The 16,644-nt window shown below is 43.3% G+C and overlaps 2 protein-coding genes across 2 annotated transcripts in view; one reads left to right on the top strand and one right to left on the bottom strand.

Annotated features, from left to right (window-relative positions):
* NUP210L (nucleoporin 210 like) overlaps positions 1 to 15,343 on the top strand; it is an 80,652-nt gene extending 65,309 nt beyond the window's left edge. Inside the window, exons 33-40 of the mRNA XM_044916000.1 lie at positions 999 to 1,135; positions 6,180 to 6,306; positions 8,703 to 8,852; positions 10,233 to 10,483; positions 11,493 to 11,697; positions 14,506 to 14,610; positions 15,082 to 15,156; positions 15,240 to 15,343. Of these exons, the coding sequence (XP_044771935.1) occupies positions 999 to 1,135; positions 6,180 to 6,306; positions 8,703 to 8,852; positions 10,233 to 10,483; positions 11,493 to 11,697; positions 14,506 to 14,610; positions 15,082 to 15,156; positions 15,240 to 15,343 (1,154 nt within the window). The remainder of the gene's footprint in view (positions 1 to 998; positions 1,136 to 6,179; positions 6,307 to 8,702; positions 8,853 to 10,232; positions 10,484 to 11,492; positions 11,698 to 14,505; positions 14,611 to 15,081; positions 15,157 to 15,239) is intronic.
* Positions 15,344 to 15,718: 375 nt separating this feature from the next.
* RPS27 (ribosomal protein S27) lies at positions 15,719 to 16,610 on the bottom strand. Its single transcript, XM_021682020.1, has 3 exons — positions 16,501 to 16,610; positions 16,126 to 16,236; positions 15,719 to 15,804 (listed from the first exon to the last, which is right to left on the bottom strand). The coding sequence occupies exons 1-3, from the start codon at positions 16,517 to 16,519 to the stop codon at positions 15,776 to 15,778; spliced, it is 159 nt and encodes a 52-aa protein (XP_021537695.1). The 5' UTR covers positions 16,520 to 16,610; the 3' UTR covers positions 15,719 to 15,775.
* Positions 16,611 to 16,644: the final 34 nt, after the last annotated feature.

Here is a 16,644-nt window from a genome sequence, read left to right as displayed (position 1 = left end):
GGGGTGGTATGTGGCTCTGTGACCTCTTCTGGGAACTGGATCCATGTGTCTGGGTATAGTGATGTGACATGGGGCCAGATTCGATATATTTAGGGCTTGATTCAGAGGGAGTCCACTCAGCTCAGGTCAGATCCCCAAATCCTGTAACGACTGATTGGCAAGCAACCACCACTAACTCACCTTATTCAGACTCTGTATCAGTAGACCATTCAAGCATACAGATATCTCTTCCTAGGAGGAACATCCAGCTTTGAAGATAACTTTATTTTCTGAATATCAGGCTCCCCTTTATATACCATCATACCCACAAAATAAAACAAGGATTACTGACCTTCAGATCTGGATTTGGACCCAGGGACCCAGGGCCATTGAGCTAGACCTGCTTTAGGGTTGACAGAGTTACAGTCTTATGATTGTTAATCTCTTGTCAGTGAAAGAACACTGTTACTTGACTCTTCTGCTAGATTTTGTCAGGACTGTACTTCTATCTTCCATTCTGGAATACTTGGACATCCTAAATCTATACCACTTTGAATGAGGAAGCAAAAGGACCAAATGCCAGGATCAGTACTCTAACCTAAATTCAAGGTAGCATTCCTCTGCCACCTTGAGACTTAAGCCAAAACAAACAAACCTTCTCTCCTACCAGCTGTCACCTTTTCACAGTCTTCTGATATCCATTAGTAGCTGAAAGAGAGTTATTCCTGTGTTAAAAAGAGTTTTTCCTTTTCCCTAAGAACAGTTATATTCTCCAACTAAGTAGCTCCGTCTGTGATTCTGAAGGTCAGTAATCCTTGTTTTATTTTGTGGGTATGATGGTATATAAAGGGGAGCCTGATATTCAGAAAATAAAGTTATCTTCAAAGCTGGATGTTCCTCCTAGGAAGAGATATCTGTATGCTTGAATGGTCTACTGATACAGAGTCTGAATAAGGTTAGAGTGACCATCCATTTAGATCAGAGGTTGTGACCAAGTGCCTTCTCTTGTCTTTTCCTAGGTGAACCTGGGATATGGATGATTTCTGCTGACAACATTCTACAGACAGACATTGGCACTGGAGTGGGAGTGGCCAGGAGTCCAGGAATAACAACAGTTTTTCATGACATCCCAGGAGTGGTGAAAACATATCGAGAGGTAACCCTAATGAGGCCAGGGTGACTATTTCCATATTTGGGGATATGCATATAGAATACACATCCCAGGAAAAGAAATCTACTGACATGTCAGATATAAAGCCAGCCAGAAAACTTTGGAACACAAAGCTAAACAGTGATTAGGATTTTTAACCAGAAGGAAAAACAAATAAATAAATAAGGGGTGCCTGGGTGGCTTAGTCATTAAGCATCTGCCTTCGGCCCGGGTCATAATCTCAGGGTCCTGGGATCGAGCCCCGCTTCGGGCTCCCTGCTCGGCGGGAAGCCTGCTTCTCCCTCTTACACTGCTTCTCCCCCCTGCTCGCTCGCTCTCTCCTCAAAAAAAAAAAGTTTCGGAAGGATGACTAGTGTGATTTATACTTTAAAATATCACTGTGGGGGAGGTGGGGCGAGAAAAAATAAAAATAAAAATAAAAAATAAAATATCACTGTGGTGGAGCGCCTGGGTGGCTCAGTCAGTTCAGCGATTTGGCTCAGGTCATGATCTCAGGGTTGTGAGACTGAGCCGCATGTCGGGCTCTGTGCTCAGTAGGGAGTCAGCTTGAGATTCTCTCTCTCCCTCTGCCCCTCCCCGCTCAAATAAATAAATAAGTAAATCTTTTAAAAAATATTTTAATTATGTATTGGGGTATAGTCATACACATGTATCCTGTTCAGCTGCACATGATTTTTAAAACAACATCGGGGCGTCTGGTTAGCTCGGTCGGTTGGGCATCTGCCTTTGGCTCGGGTCACGATCTCAGGGTCCTGGGATCGAGGCCCCGCATTGTTCTCGCTGCTTGGCAGGGAGTCTGCTTCTCTCTCTCCCTCTGCCCCTCCCCCTGGCTCATGCGCTGTCTCTCTCTCTCTCAAATAAATAAATAGAATCTTTAAAAATAAATAAAAAATAAATAAAACAGTGCCAACCCCCCCCAAACGTGGTGGTACCAGACCGTAGGGGCAAGGGTTGAAGCTGGGAAACTGCTCTCGCAGCGATCCAGGTGAGATATGGTGGGGACCGGGGCCCAGGCTGCTAACAGAGGAGGCGGGGAGAAGCTGGTCAGAGTCTAGTGCACTTTACAGGTGGAGCCAATAGAATTTCGTGGCAGATTATATTAAGTCTGAGAGAAACAAGAATGACTTGAAGTTTAAAAAAAAAAAATGACTTCAGGGTTTTGACTCAATAACTAAAAGGACAGAATTGCCATCACTTGAGGGGCGCCTGCCTGGGTGGCGCAGTAGGTTAAGCATCCGACTGGATTTCAGCTCAGATCGTGATCCCAGGGTCCTGAGATCGAGCCCTGCGTCTGGCACCGTGCTCAGCGTGGAGTCTGCTTGTCCCTCTCCCTCTGCTCCTCCCTCCCAGTCGTGCTCACTCTCTCTCTCTCTCATAAATAAATAAAATCTTAAAAAAAGAAAAGCTACATGGCTGAATGCTAAGCTGCTGAGTGTGGTTCCCAAGGAAGAGGCCTGGGGTGCACGCTGCCTCTGTAAATGGCTTGCTGCAAAACAAATGCTGAATGCTGTTTTTACTTTTTACCTGTTTTTGTAAAAGTAAAAATCTTCTTTGGATTTCTTTTCCTTAGGGAAACCACTTATTAATGTCTTTCTAAAAGTGATGAGGCTTAATGCAAATTTTTGAAAAGTGGAGGGATCCCTGTATTTCAAGGAGGGAGGGAGTGATCGGCCATGTCAGATGTTACTGATAGGTAAGCTGAAAACAAAGACTAATGGGTTCGCAGTACAGAGTGGTTACTTTGATGAGTGGCTTCAGTGCAGTGATGGGAGCGGAAGTCTGGAGAATTGAGAGGACGTGTGGATGGTGGGCGTAAGACAGCTCTGTGAGGAACTGGAGTCAAATTTTTGTTTTGTTGATCATTTTTTGAGATGGGAGAAAAAATGATTTAGGAATGATTTAGTAGAGAAGGGAAAATGTGATGCAGGAGTAGGGAGAATTGCTGAAGCAACATCCTTTAGTAGGTGAAATGGTTGAACAAGTGAAGGATTGGCTTGATGAAGCCTTTTCGCTTTCCCCTTAAATACATGTTGGGTCTCCCTCCTCTGTTTGTTCCTCTTTTCATTACTCAAATGTAACAGCTATCGTTTGTTGAGCATCTACTATGGGCTTGGCATTTTGCATCTGTTTTTTGTGGGGTTTTTTTGTTTTTTAAAGATTTATTTATTTATTTTTAAATAAATTGAACTGAGATAGTACTCAATCATTACCCATTTTTTTTAAAGATTTTACTTATTTTCTGACAGAGAGAAACACAGCGAGAGAGGGAACACAAGCAGGGGGAGTGGGAGAGGGAGAAGCAGGCTTCCTGCTGAGCAGGGAGCCCAACACGGGGCTCGATCCCAGGACCCTGAGATCATGACCTGAGCCGAAGGCAGATGCTTAATGACTAAGCCACCCAGGCGCCCCTGCATCTGTTCTTTTAAATTTTGATTTTACATCCAGTATAACTCACTTTTAATCTTCACAACCCTGCAAAGTATTATCCCAATTTTATAGATGAGTAAATTGCCCAGTATGTGCCCACATGGTATCTGGTGCCTTATTGTAAGGAATTCACAGTCTAGTGGTGATGGAAATAATTACATGTAGACAGTTTAAATAACTACAACATAAATGACCATTGCTTTACAAGTGACATGTCAGAAGTGCTCCTGGAGTCCAGACATGCCTGGGGGAGGCGTGTGACTGGATGTACAGCTTAAAAAAAAATTTGAGGGGGAGGAGGATGCCTGGGTGGCTCAATAGGTTAAACGTCTGCCTTCAGTTCAGGTCATGATTTCAAGGTCCTGGGATCAAAGCCCACTATCGGGCTCCCTGCCCAGTGGGCAGTCTGCTTCTCTCAGCTCTCCTGCCCCTCTCCCTGCTCATGCTCTCTCTCTCTCAAATAAATAAATAAAATCTAAAAAAAAAAAAGAAGAATACAGAAGAGGGGCACCTGCGTGGCTCAGTCAGTTAAGCGTTTGACTCTTGATTTTGGCTTAGGTCGTAATCTCAGGGTTGTGGGACTGAGTTCTGAGTCAGGCTCTGTACTCAGCGCAGAGTCTGCTTCTCGCCCACTCCTGAATTCTCTCTCTCAAAGAGGTGGATAAGTCTTTAAAAAAAAAATACAGAAGAAAGAAAGTCACTTAATTCTGCTTAGACATTAAGGCTAAATTTTCTAGAAGTGACATTTAAACTGAATCTTGAGATCTGAGTCATGGCACACAAAAAAATAGTCTTGGGGCGCCTGGGTGGCTCAGTTGGTTAAGCGACTGCCTTCGGCTCAGGTCATGATCCTGGAGTCCCGGGATCGAGTCCCTCATCGGGCTCCCTGCTCGGCGGGGAGTCTGCTTCTCCCTCTGACCCTCTTCCCTCTCTCGTGCTCTCTGTCTCTCATTCTCTCTCTCTCAAATAAATAAAATTTAAAAAGTCTTGAGGATTAGGAATTTGGCAGATAAAATAGAAGGCATTTAATTATTTTTTTAAGATTTATTTGAGAGAGAAAGCACACATGAGTTGGGGAGGGGGAGAGAGAGAATCTCAAGCAGACTCCCCACCAAGTGCAGAGGTGGTCTTGGGGTTCAATCTCACAACCCCGAGATCACAATCCTGAGATCATGACCTGAGCCAAAACCAAGAGTCAGGTGCTTAACTGACTGAGCCACTCAAGCGCCCCAAAAAGAGAAGGCATTTTAGACTAAAGGCATAGATGTGCAAAGCCAAATAAAAGTAGATGTTGCTTGAAGACCAATGAATAAATCAGGGTGGCTTCAGCAAAAGTTTATAAAGGTACAAAGGGAAAATTAGATAACATCTAAAGAGAACTTGTATGGTGAGCAGATAAAAGGGCTGGGGACAGAGGCAGCATGAGAAGACAACTTGAGGAGTTTGAGAAGGGTTTCAATGCTAGGAAAGCAAAGAGAAAGGGGGTGACAAGGGAGGAACTGGTCTGTGCTGTCAGAGTCTACAGAGATGTCAAAAGGTCGTATCCTAGTTTGTGTACTTTGTAAAACAATCATTTAATCACTAACTAGCAGTCACTCATTGAGGCCTCTTCTGTGTCAGCCCTGTGCCAGACTGGAAACACAGAGATGAAAAAGACAAAACTCCTTCCCTTACTAAGAATTTAATGTCACTAAGTCGGTTTCAAGGTTCTTGAATATTTGAAAAAAAAAAACAAAAACCAAAAAATTGTGGTAGTACTGAGGAGACTGTATTATAATACAATATACATTTAATGTAATTACATAGTGTCACTAATAATGACATAATGGTATAATGACAAGATAATATACATTTAAGTTGATATTTGGGGGGGAGAGGGCCATCATTATTTTCTCTTATTGTAATCATTAAGCACTTGCCTTAAATACAAGGCACAGTACAGGATATACAAAGATAAATTAGGGTTCTCAGTTGAAGAACTTAGATTCTAATAGGAGTGATTTTTAACAAAAATAAAAATACCTACAGTACAAGACAGAACATTACAAGTATATTGAGAGAAACAAACTACTTTGAAGTTTCAGAAAGGGCTGAGATTATATGAAACTAAAGAAAGTTGCCGTTGTCTTTAAAGGCATTTTTTTTTTTTTAAGATTTTATTTATTTATTCGACAGAGATAGCGAGAGCAGGAACACAAGCAGGGGGAGTGGGAGAGGGAGAAGCAGGCTTCCCGCGGAGCAGAGAGCCTGACGCAGGGCTCGATCCCAGGACTCTGGGATCCTGACCTGAGCCGAAGGCAGACGCTTAACGACTGAGCCACCCAGGCGCCCCTAAAGGCATTTTAATAGGGAGTCATCCAAAGGGAAGATGTAATGAAATGAAACAGAATAATGGACAAAGACCTCCTTTTAGGAAAAAAAAGTTATTTTCTTCTCAAAGGTAAATAGGTTTTGTGGTTCTTAAATATGTGATGAAGTAGAAGGGCAGTTTGCACTTGTGTGAAATGGATGCTTTTGGTTGAATAAGTTATGAAGGGTAGAGATGGAGAGAACAATATTTTCTAAGAACTTAGGTACAGATTTTCCTTTGGTTTGCTGACAGGTGGTGGTCAATGCATCATCAAGATTAACACTCAGTTATGACCTCAAGACCTACCTCACCAATACCCCCAATTCAAGTGTGTTCAAGCTCTTCATCACCACTGGCAGAAATGGTGCTAATCTTAAAGGTCAGGAGTTTCTTTATAGGTCTGGGTGATTGTTGCCATCATTCCCATCTTCGTTCAACTCATTTACCCCTTAGACTAGCAATCCATATTTCCTTTTATTTCAAAATTGACTCCACCTTTAACAAATAAATCATTGACAGCTATGACCTCACAAATGATTGGATACCAGGTTTTGATATAGGCTAAACCTAGTCACTTGTTTTTCTAGTTATAACCTTGCCTGAGAGGTGGCCTAAACCAGGGATTTCCAAATATGGCTGATTTTCAAGGTTACCCAAGGAAATTTTTTAAAAATATGGTCTTAGGCTCCATCCAAATAGTTAATAAGTTTGGGATAAGGCCTAAGATCCAACTCTTTTCCACCTTCCCTAGATTTAAGAATTGCTGGACTAGGCGACATCTTAAGTGTTAGTTGCTCAGCAAATTTATTTTGTATGTTTTTTTGTTCTGTACTGGGCTATAATTTACTGTCAATAAAAGGTGGGGGGGGGGATGCCTAGCTGGCTCAGAGGAGCATGAGACTCTTGATCTCAGGGTCATGAGTTCAAGCCCCACATTTTGCATAGATTACTTTTAAAAAATAATAAAAATATTTTTAGAATTTTTAAAAAGTGGGGGAGAAAAGAAAACTAAAATACAAGAAATTCCTAATAGATTCTAGGTGCTATGTTAGCAGTTTTTATATATTTTATCTCATTTAACAATCTTCTTTTTTTTTTTTTAAGTAGGCTCCAGGCCCAGTACCCAACATGGGGCTTGAACTCACAACCCTGAGCTCCAGATCTGAGCTGAGATCAAGAGTCGGACGTTTAACCGACTGAGCCACCCAGGCACCCCTCATTTAACAATCATATATAGTAATTATCATCATTTTAAAAATGAGAAATACTGAATCTGAGAGCAAGTAACATGTACAAGGTAACAACTGGTTAGTGGCAGAATTGGTAGATCTGTCCCACTCCAAAGTCCACATAAATTCTTTCATTTTTTTTTTTTTTTTGCCAAGAGAACATGCAAAAAACCAAGAAGTTCAAAATATAATTACTGTCTATAAAATTTAAAGTCTAATTGCCCTTTTTGTCCTTCAATTTTTAAGCACTTATTTTCTTTTCACATTAGATACTTAATTTTATCATAAGTATAATCTAAGTATATATAAATATTTGATTTTTAAAGTTTTCCAGGTTCTTTTACAAAGTACTAAATATTTACAACATACTCACTTGTTGTTTGCCTTATGATTTACAGATTGCAATTTTTCCCCCCTAGAATCTTTCTAAAACCACAACTTATTTTATTATGAAACCTCATGTAACAACTCCTTTGATATTGCTGATAAGTCTCCAAAAGATGAAAATGGTCACCAGACTACTGGCAGCTGACAAAGAACTTCAGCAAACTGAGACCATTAAGAAACTGTGCAGGGGAAAATCTTGTTAACAGGACACCAGTTCCTATTTAATCTAGAATGTCATCCATTGCAGCTATCCATTTCTTGTTGACTGTGTGGCTCCTGTTTAAGATACCATTTGTAATAAAATTCTAGAGATCTCTAATTTGAATCACACTGCCATTGGTTATGGAAAATGAAACTTCCTAGACTGAAAAGATACCTCCCAACTGTAATAGCTGTCCAGTTTCCCTGGAATCTGTCTCATTCCCACTGATGAATTCCAAAAACTTTTGAAAGAGGACCCCAACTACGATACTGATAATGGAAGCCCCGCTATAGTAATAGGGTCTTAGACTGTTCTTTCATCTTGATTGTAGCAGGAGCCAACAGGGCTGGCCTAATCAGACAGAATTGACCCCTCTTTTTTGCTATTTTTTTTTAAGTTTTTATTTATTTAAGTAATTTCTGCACCCATCATGGGGCTCGAACTCACAACCCTGAGATCAAGAGTTGCATGCTCCTCTGACTGAGCCAGCTAGATGCCTCCCCTTCCCCCCCACCTTTTTTTAAGATTTATTTATTTGAGGGGCATCTGAGTGGCTCAGTTGATTGTCTCCTTTGGCTCAGGTCATGATCCTGGAGTCCTGGGATGGAGCCCTGTGTCAGGCTCCCTGCTCAGCAGGGAGTGTGCTTGGCCCTCCCCTCTGCTTGTGCTCTCTCTCTCTCTCTTAAATAAGTAAATAAAATCCTTTAAAAAAAAAAAGATGTATTTATTTGTGAGAGAGAATCTCAAGCAGACTCCCCAATGAGCGCAGAGCCCAGCACGGGGCTCGGATCTCACAACCTTGGATCATGACCTGAGCCAAAATCAAGAGTCAGATGCTCCACAGACTAAGCCACCCAGGCGCCCTGCCTCTTTTTTTTAAATCAAACTACTGCCTTTATATAAGTCTCCTCTTTTACAAATCTTATGACCGTTATTTATCTCTTTTCTGCTTATTAGGATCCTGTACCCCAAGTCAGGCCTTGGCCATTACAACAATACTTCTTCCTGAGACCCTCGTGCTGTGCCATGTGCAGTTCAGTAATACTTTGCTAGACATCCCAGCAAGCAAAATCTTCCATGTCCATGCAGGTTTCAGCATGGAGAAAGGTGGGTCCCACCAGCTGGGTCTGGTGCCCGTTTCCATCTCTGTAGTTGTCACTTGCTTATTAGATTGCATTTACACTTTCCAGCTTCCTCTGCTCTATAACTATGGAAACTTTCTCAACCAGCATTTTTGTTTAATCTCTGTAATACCCTGTGCTTTTCTATTATAGTCTTTCATTTTCTTTTTTGCTAGTCCCTGTTATCTCTGGGCTTGGATCATTTTTTTAACCCTAGGAAGTAGCAGTGTTTTGAGTGTTTATTGTTGAACTGAAGGATATTCCAAGCAGAGTAGCATTAACTAGCATAAAGTAGAAATAGGCATGACATTGGAATTTCATATGAATCACCTAATCTAAAAATGAGAGGATTCATGTCAAACGTAAGGCATAAATAGGATAGTGCTACTGCCCAAGACCTTCTGCTCCAAGGCTAGGCAGGATGGTGTGAATAATGAGCAGCCACTGAAGGAAGGCTCACTCAGCAAACTGGTGGGCACTAAACAGAATGCCTGGTGCCAGGACACACGCTAGGTGTACACAGGGGAGCAAGACAGGGCTCTTCATTTTCACCAGTGCTGCGCAGGGTGATCCGTCACAGAATAGAGATGCATGGGATGCTGTAGAGGCAGAAAGAGAAGAGGAGCATCTACCTCAAACCTGGGGGTTAGAGTGTGGTTTTACACAGCAAGGCCTGTGGAAGGGTGACTAAGAGTGAGCTAGATGTGAAGAGGCCAGAGGCCAGGACATCCCAGGCAGTTGAGAGCCTGGAGCTCGGTAGGACAGAATGGAGAGGGAAGAGTAGGAGGCAAGAAGGCCAGTGAAGGGGCCACTGCAATAATCCAAGCATGAACTGATGAGGGTCTAGCCCAGAGTAACAGGGAGATACTAACAGGTATCAGACATTTCAAAAGATGAGTTAGCAAAATTTGGAGGATGGTTGGATTTAGGAATGAAGGAAAGGGTGTCTATGAAAAGACAGCTGAGTGTGAGCCTGGATAACTAGAACAACAATACTCCCATCGAGATACGGTTTGACAGAGAAGTGACTAAGCCATGCTCAAAGCATCTTTCACAAACCCTTTCCTAATCTTGGCAACTCTTGGTTACTTCATTCTCTATCCCCTTAATTTCCGTTTGTACTGTGTTATTTACTACTCCCTGACATGTTGATTTAAGCAACAAGTTCAACTGTGGGTTGCCTGGGACTGTTTTTCTTCAGTGTCCTTCCCCCACAATGGCCAACAGTCTGCTAATAGTGAACACTCAGAAAGTTGAGTTCACATTTTGTTCTGAACTTGCTTCCATTTTTCCTTCCTATTTTAAGCCAGTTGGCTCAATAGAGGCCTCCGAACCTTCCCCGCTCAGTTTTTCATCTTTTCTTCAGGGGTTTATGTCTGCCTAATCAAGGTTCGACCCCAGTCAGAAGAGCTGCTCCAGGCCCTCAGCGTGGCTGACACCTCAGTCTATGGGTGGGCCACACTGGTCAGTGAACGGAACAAGAATGGAATGCAAAGAATCCTCATTCCTTTCATCCCAGCCTTTTACATCAACCAGTCAGAACTGATTCTTAGCCACAGACAAGACATCGGGGAGATAAGAGTGCTGGGGGTGGACAGAGTTCTTGAGAAGCTAGAGGTATGTGAAGCACTGAACCAAAACATAACTGAGATCAAGGTTTTGAAAAAGGAGTCTTCATTCCTAGTCCAAGGGCAAAGGAACAGTTATGGAATGACTTTGATAAAATTCACCACAAGGGGGGAGGGCTCTTAGAATGAAGAAAACCTGTCCTCTTCACAATGCCCGGGTACTCCCAGAGTCCAAAATTTAGGTCATGAGCTTTGTCAGTCTGAAAGATATTAGTATCATCCTAAATGATCTTTAGAACTCTAGTTTAGAACTTTTTTTTTTTTTTTTTTAAGATTTATTTGAGAAAGAGAGCATGAGCGGAGAGAGGGACAGTGGGAGAGGGAGAAGCAGGCTCCCCGCTGATGTGAGGTGCAATCCCAGGAGCCTAGGATCATGAGCTGAGCCAAAGGCAGACACTTAACTGAGCCACCCAGGCACCCAAAACTTTAAGATTTGTTTGAGAAAGAGGGAGTGTATGTGAGAGGGGGGACAGAGGGAGAGAATATCCAAGCAGACCCCTGCTAAGTGTGGAGCCCAACACAGGGCTGGATCCCTCCAGCTGTGAGATCAGGACCTGAGCCGAATTCAAGAGTCAGATGTTGAACCGACAGAGCCACACAGGCAACCCTAGTTTAAAACGTTTTTGAAGCCAATTTTATTCTCACAGATCTTTTTTTTAAAGATTTTATTTGAGAGAGAGAAGGAGAGTGCACACAAGCCAGGGGAAGGGGCAGAGGGAGAGGGAGAAGCAGGCTCCCTGCTGAGCAGGGAGCCCGATGTGGAGCTCAATCCCAGGACCCCGGGATCATGACCTGAGCTGAAGGCTGACGCTTAACCAACTGAGCCACCCAGGCGCCTTTCACAAATCATTTTCTTCCCTTATCTACTTCAACACATCTGTGTGGAAAAGCAGATGACTTATCTTCAGATTGCTAACTAGAAATACAGGGATCTTATTGTACGTTTAAGATTGGAATGCAATACTGATGCAAACAAGTATCATTTTCTTTTCTCCAAGGTCTTCCCTAGCTCCCCAGTTCTAGTGGTCTCTGGCCACAGGCAGTCTTCCCTCACACCTGGCCTGGCTGTCTATCCCGTAAGAGCAGTCAACTTCACCTCCCTTCAGCAGATGGCATCACCCATTTTCATCAATATTTCCTGTGAGCTCACCAGTCAAAGTGAGGCTGTGCTAGTGAGAGCTCTGAAGGATAAGTCTGGTGCAGGTGAGCACTGGGGGCTCCTGGTGTGTTTTGTTTTCAAGATTTTATTTGAGAGAGGGAGAGAGAGCAAGCTGGGTGAGGGGCAGAGGGAGAAGCAGGCTCTCCACTGAGCAGGGAACCAGATGCCCGAACTCTGGGGTCATGACCTGAGCCAAAGGCAGAGGCTTGACTGAGCCACCCAGGCACCCTGGGGCTCCTGTTTTTAATCTAGAGTAGGAAAGACCACAGAATGTATTGCTTAGTTAATGAGAAACATTCAGCCACTTGACCGAGATTACTCAAACTAGCTGGGGCACTGATCTTTATTTTCCAAGCCTACCTATAACATCACCTTCAGGAAGCTCTCTTCTCACCATCAAGATATTCTACTTAACTTACATATTTAAGAGTAGTTATCAACTTAAGAACTTCTCAGCCTTGTTAAGTGTACTATTTTCCTGTTTTAAACCTCTTGATAAATGTTTTTCTTCAAAAATCTCTGGCAGATCTTTTTGCATCAGGCAATGGGCAAATGGTGATAGTCCTAGAACTAAGACTGCTTTCCAAAAATCCTGATTCTAGCCATTACTCAGTTTAGAAACTACGCCCGGTCTGGGTGGGATGGGAACATGTGTAGTCACGGAAAAGTGTTAGGAAAGCCAAAGAATCATCCTCCTTATACTGCCACCGCTACCTGCTCATCCCTCCAGAGAAAGTGTTCTTTGAATTAACTAGGAGTGAAGTGGACTGAACCCCATTCATCTCCAATGGAAGGAAGGTCTGTTTCTACAAGTACCTGATACGTACTGGCCAATACCCTAAGTGCATTTTATGTGCATCTGTTGTCTCGTAACTCTAAAGTAGATGTTTTTCCCTTTAAGAATTGAACAAATGGAGATGCTCAAGGTCCCAGGACTAGAAACAGTGTTCAACTCTGTGTTCTTTCTGTTGGGAGTTTTAAAATCTAGAGTTTTTTAATGGGTTTCTGCAAGGGTCCATGGATGGAATTCCAGGTACCCATGACCTTCAATGAGGGGGAAAAACTGCATCTTTATTTTCAACTAATCTCTCAATAAAGTTTCCATTTCCACTGATTTTACGAATATAGGCAAGAAACCACAGCAATAGCAATATGTGTGACTCTGTCACCAACAGAATTCAGATATATATATATATTTTTTAAAGATTTTATTTATTTGAGAGAGAGAATGAGAGAGAGCACATGGGGGGGGGGGGTCAGAGGGAGAAGCAGACTCCCTGCCGAGCAGGAAGCCCGATGCGGGACTCGATCCAGGGACTCCAGGATCATGACCTGAGCCGAAGGCAGTCGCTTAACCAACTGAGCCACCCAGGCGCCCAGAATTCAGATATTTTCATGTTCCAATTATTAGATCTCAAAATTCACTTCAAAGTTACATAAAAATTACAGTAGTTATCAGACCTGAGCCTAGATCTTTCTTGTTACTAAAGCACTCAAAAAAGGTCTTTTTAACATCTTACTAAGTGTATTGTATATACATAGCTATATCACAATGTTTTTTACATTTTGGTTAACTTTGATATAACTGGGTTTCCTTTTATTCCTACACATTTTATTTTTTGCATTTAAAAACATTGAGATAGGATCCATGGGTTTCACCATACTGCCCAAGTTGCTCATGGCACAATAAATGGTTAAGAACCCCTGCACTTCTCAGAGCTAAGAGGGACCAGTGGGAACAGTACAACCATGGTGGGTAGGAGTGGTCAGACAAAAAAAACCCAACCCAGTCTTCAGCTAGCTTATTCACACAAGCACGTTGAGTGCCCACTGTTATATGCCAGGCATGGTACCTAGTACAGAAATCAGATTTAAGACAGGGCCTAATTAACGAGCTAGTAAATAGTTCATTGTAGCCAGAACAAAGGGGTATTGGAAAGGCTGATCATGTTCCGTAAGTTTTATTCGGACTCTTACCGTATAAATATTGGAAAGCCAAAAGCTTTCAACAGTTGGACCTGATCAAGGATTAGTATAGAGAATCTTGTTTTTAGTGCACTTTATTTCAAACAACCTCAACAGTGTTCTTCAGAGCAAAGCAGTTTGTAAACAGTTCTGAAACAAAGTACCATGAGAAGTAAGACCAGTTACAAGTCCAAAAGTTAGAGGGCCTATACTAGGGATGCAGAATAGAACTCGGTAGGAGGGCCTGGTGACAATATGAGATATATGGGAAGACCTGGAAGTTCAGGGGAGTCTGCTGGGACAGCTGTTCATTTCTAGACACTGAAAAATTTGAAATAACCAAAGTAAAATGTCAAGTGTGCTTCAAAAACACAAGTCTCAAGTTTTATTGAGGACAGTGTTATACAAAAATCCGAATGCTCCCTAGAAAGGACATCCTAAGTAAAGAATGACAAGGGGACCCCTGGATTTAAAAAGTGGTTGGTGATCCAAATAAAGATTTCAGGTTAGAGCGATTAGAACTGGAAGTTCAGTTGCCACAATCACAAATTTGGTGAAGAGAAGCAAGTCATTTGGAATTAAAAATACACAGGAAAGGTTAACCGGCATCTTTAGGTAGTAGAGTACTCACATATCCATTTGTAAGTTGAGAAGAAATACAAGGTTCAAAGTTTGGGAGTTTATTACCTGGGAGATAGGAACAAGCGAAAAAGAGGTGGAGGAACCAAGTACATAATTCACCTCTGTTAAGAAGCAAAACAATTTCCCAGAGGGCTGGGTTTTGAGAGCTTCTGCTGGATACCCATGACCATGTGTTTTTGAACACAGCCACCTGCCGTGAATGCTTTAAGTAACTATTACCTTTTATTGTTCTGACCAATGCACAGATCAATGTGAAGATTCAGGTATCCTCCAGAAGTTCCTGGGTTCTCACCAGGCCATCTTCTTTACCCTCTTTACAGTGCTGGCATCAACAGCTTTCATCTTTCTAGGTAAGGAGCCCTTACGTTCAGCAACATGGACTTTTGACTTAGAAACTGCCTTCATTTAATTTCACCAATTAGGGCGCCTGGGTGGCTCAGTTGGTTAAGCAACTGCCTTTAGCTCAGGTCATGATCCCAGCGTCCTGGGATCGAGCCCCACATCAGACTCCTTGCTTAGCGGAGCCTGCTTCTCCCTCTACCCGTCTGCCTGCCGCTCCCCCTGCTTGTGCTCTCTGTGTCAAATAAATAAAAAATCTTTAATTTCACCAACTATGAGGATGAAAATTAGTTGTTCATCACATCTCACTTGTGACAAGCAGTTGTAACTCATTCAGCCTCCCTAGTCATCTAGTGGACGAAAGGTCCTGCTCAACTTACCACCAAGAAGCAGTAAAGTGCATAGGACAGAACCCCACTTGGAAGTGGAAACCACCGCTAAGCCTTGAGATAATAGTGACATCTGCCTTGTTCTTTTTCCAGCGTATAATGCCTTCTTAAACAAGATACAGACAGTTCCAGTTGTTTATGTACCAACTCTAAGAACACCACAAACAGGTAAAGAATAACCACCCTCACCTCTGAAAAGCTCAAATATCCACGTTTTATTCACACTTCATCTGTTTCTTTTTTACTCCTAGGTTCTTATACCTCCACCACACGTTCTCCCCCACCTTTCATGAGTCCACAACCCCCAGCAGGCCAGAGACGGCTACAACACTGGCTATGGAGTGTAAGGCACTAACCTCCACTTGGACAAATCCCCTCAACTGTAGAGGACTGGAGCCATAAGCCCCCAAACTAGATAGGCTTCTGAAAACTGTAAATAAAAGATCCTAAGCTGTTCTGCGCTAAGGTGGTATGTTAAAGGTGAACTGTCGATTCTTAACGCTACGAAAACATAAAAGTGAAAGAAAATGTCCATTTACATAGTATCCCGTGTTTTTATCAAGTTCCAAAGATTTACTCAGTGAGCCTAGCTGGACAGAAATGTCCCAAATAGACTTAAGTACTTGGCCACTTACTTGCCCCAAGTGACTCTAGCAGTCCACTCTTCTGGTTGCCCCTGAGTACTTGAGGTAGGAACTTCCTAGCAGTAAAACAAAGACAATAAACAGGATGTATCCAAAATCTGTTTATTGGGATAGTGTCCCGCTCATCTTGGTTCAGGGTGCTTTTAGTGCTGCTTCCGCCTGAAGGAGCATCCTGGAAGAAAAAGGTTCCGAGGTTACTTAGCCTGCCCCACCCCCACAAGAAAGCTACATCTTTACTTTCCTTCTCAGCCTGTAGCTACCACTTCAGTCGTTTAAGAAACTTATCACTCCCTCAGACGAAGACCCTTTTATGACTCCTGCGCCTCAGCTTTCAACCTCAGTGTTTTGACACTAAGAAATGCGTGGCTTCCCGTCGTACTTTTTTGGGGCAGGAAGGCGTGTGGGCGAACGACTTCCAACTCCCAACCACCTTTATGAGGGAGGCAGTACAAAATTCAGAGCTCAAAACGACAACGTTCGTCCATCAGCTCACCTTCTGTAAGCCTTGCTTTTCCTCCTGTGGGCTGGCAGAGGACAGTGGAGCAGCCGACACACAGAACTACCGTTTGTGCGTGGCTGAAGACGGTGGTGATTTTGTAGCATCCTGGGAAGAAGCATCAAGCAGCAGGGACTTAGGACCTTTACTTCCCACGCCTTTCTTTGCTCGAGCGCAAGCCCGCGTGCGTTAACTGTCAGGACACGACGTCCCGTCACCCCGAGGTCCACCGTCCCCTCTAGACGTGACGGGCCGCATCCACATGCACGTTCAAGCCCGCTCGGAAGCGGTCGGGCCAGCCGTGCGCCCGCCCCGGGGGCCCGCCCCCTCCCCCCGCCAGTCGTCGCCGTCCCCCCGGGCGGCGCCCCTCACCCGGGCACTTCACGTCCATGAAGTAGGAGTTGGGGCTCTGCACCAGGCGCTTCTTCTTGTGCTTCCTCTTCTCCTCTTCCGGGGACGGGTGCAGGAGATCCTTCGCGAGCTACAAGGCGCAGACAGGCGCGGTCAGGGCGGCGG

Source organism: Neomonachus schauinslandi, chromosome 6 (genome assembly GCF_002201575.2).
Source record: "Neomonachus schauinslandi chromosome 6, ASM220157v2, whole genome shotgun sequence".
Lineage (NCBI taxonomy): Eukaryota > Metazoa > Chordata > Mammalia > Carnivora > Phocidae > Neomonachus > Neomonachus schauinslandi.
Note: the sequence above shows the minus strand (reverse complement) of the source record. Positions and strands in the feature narration are given on the sequence as shown.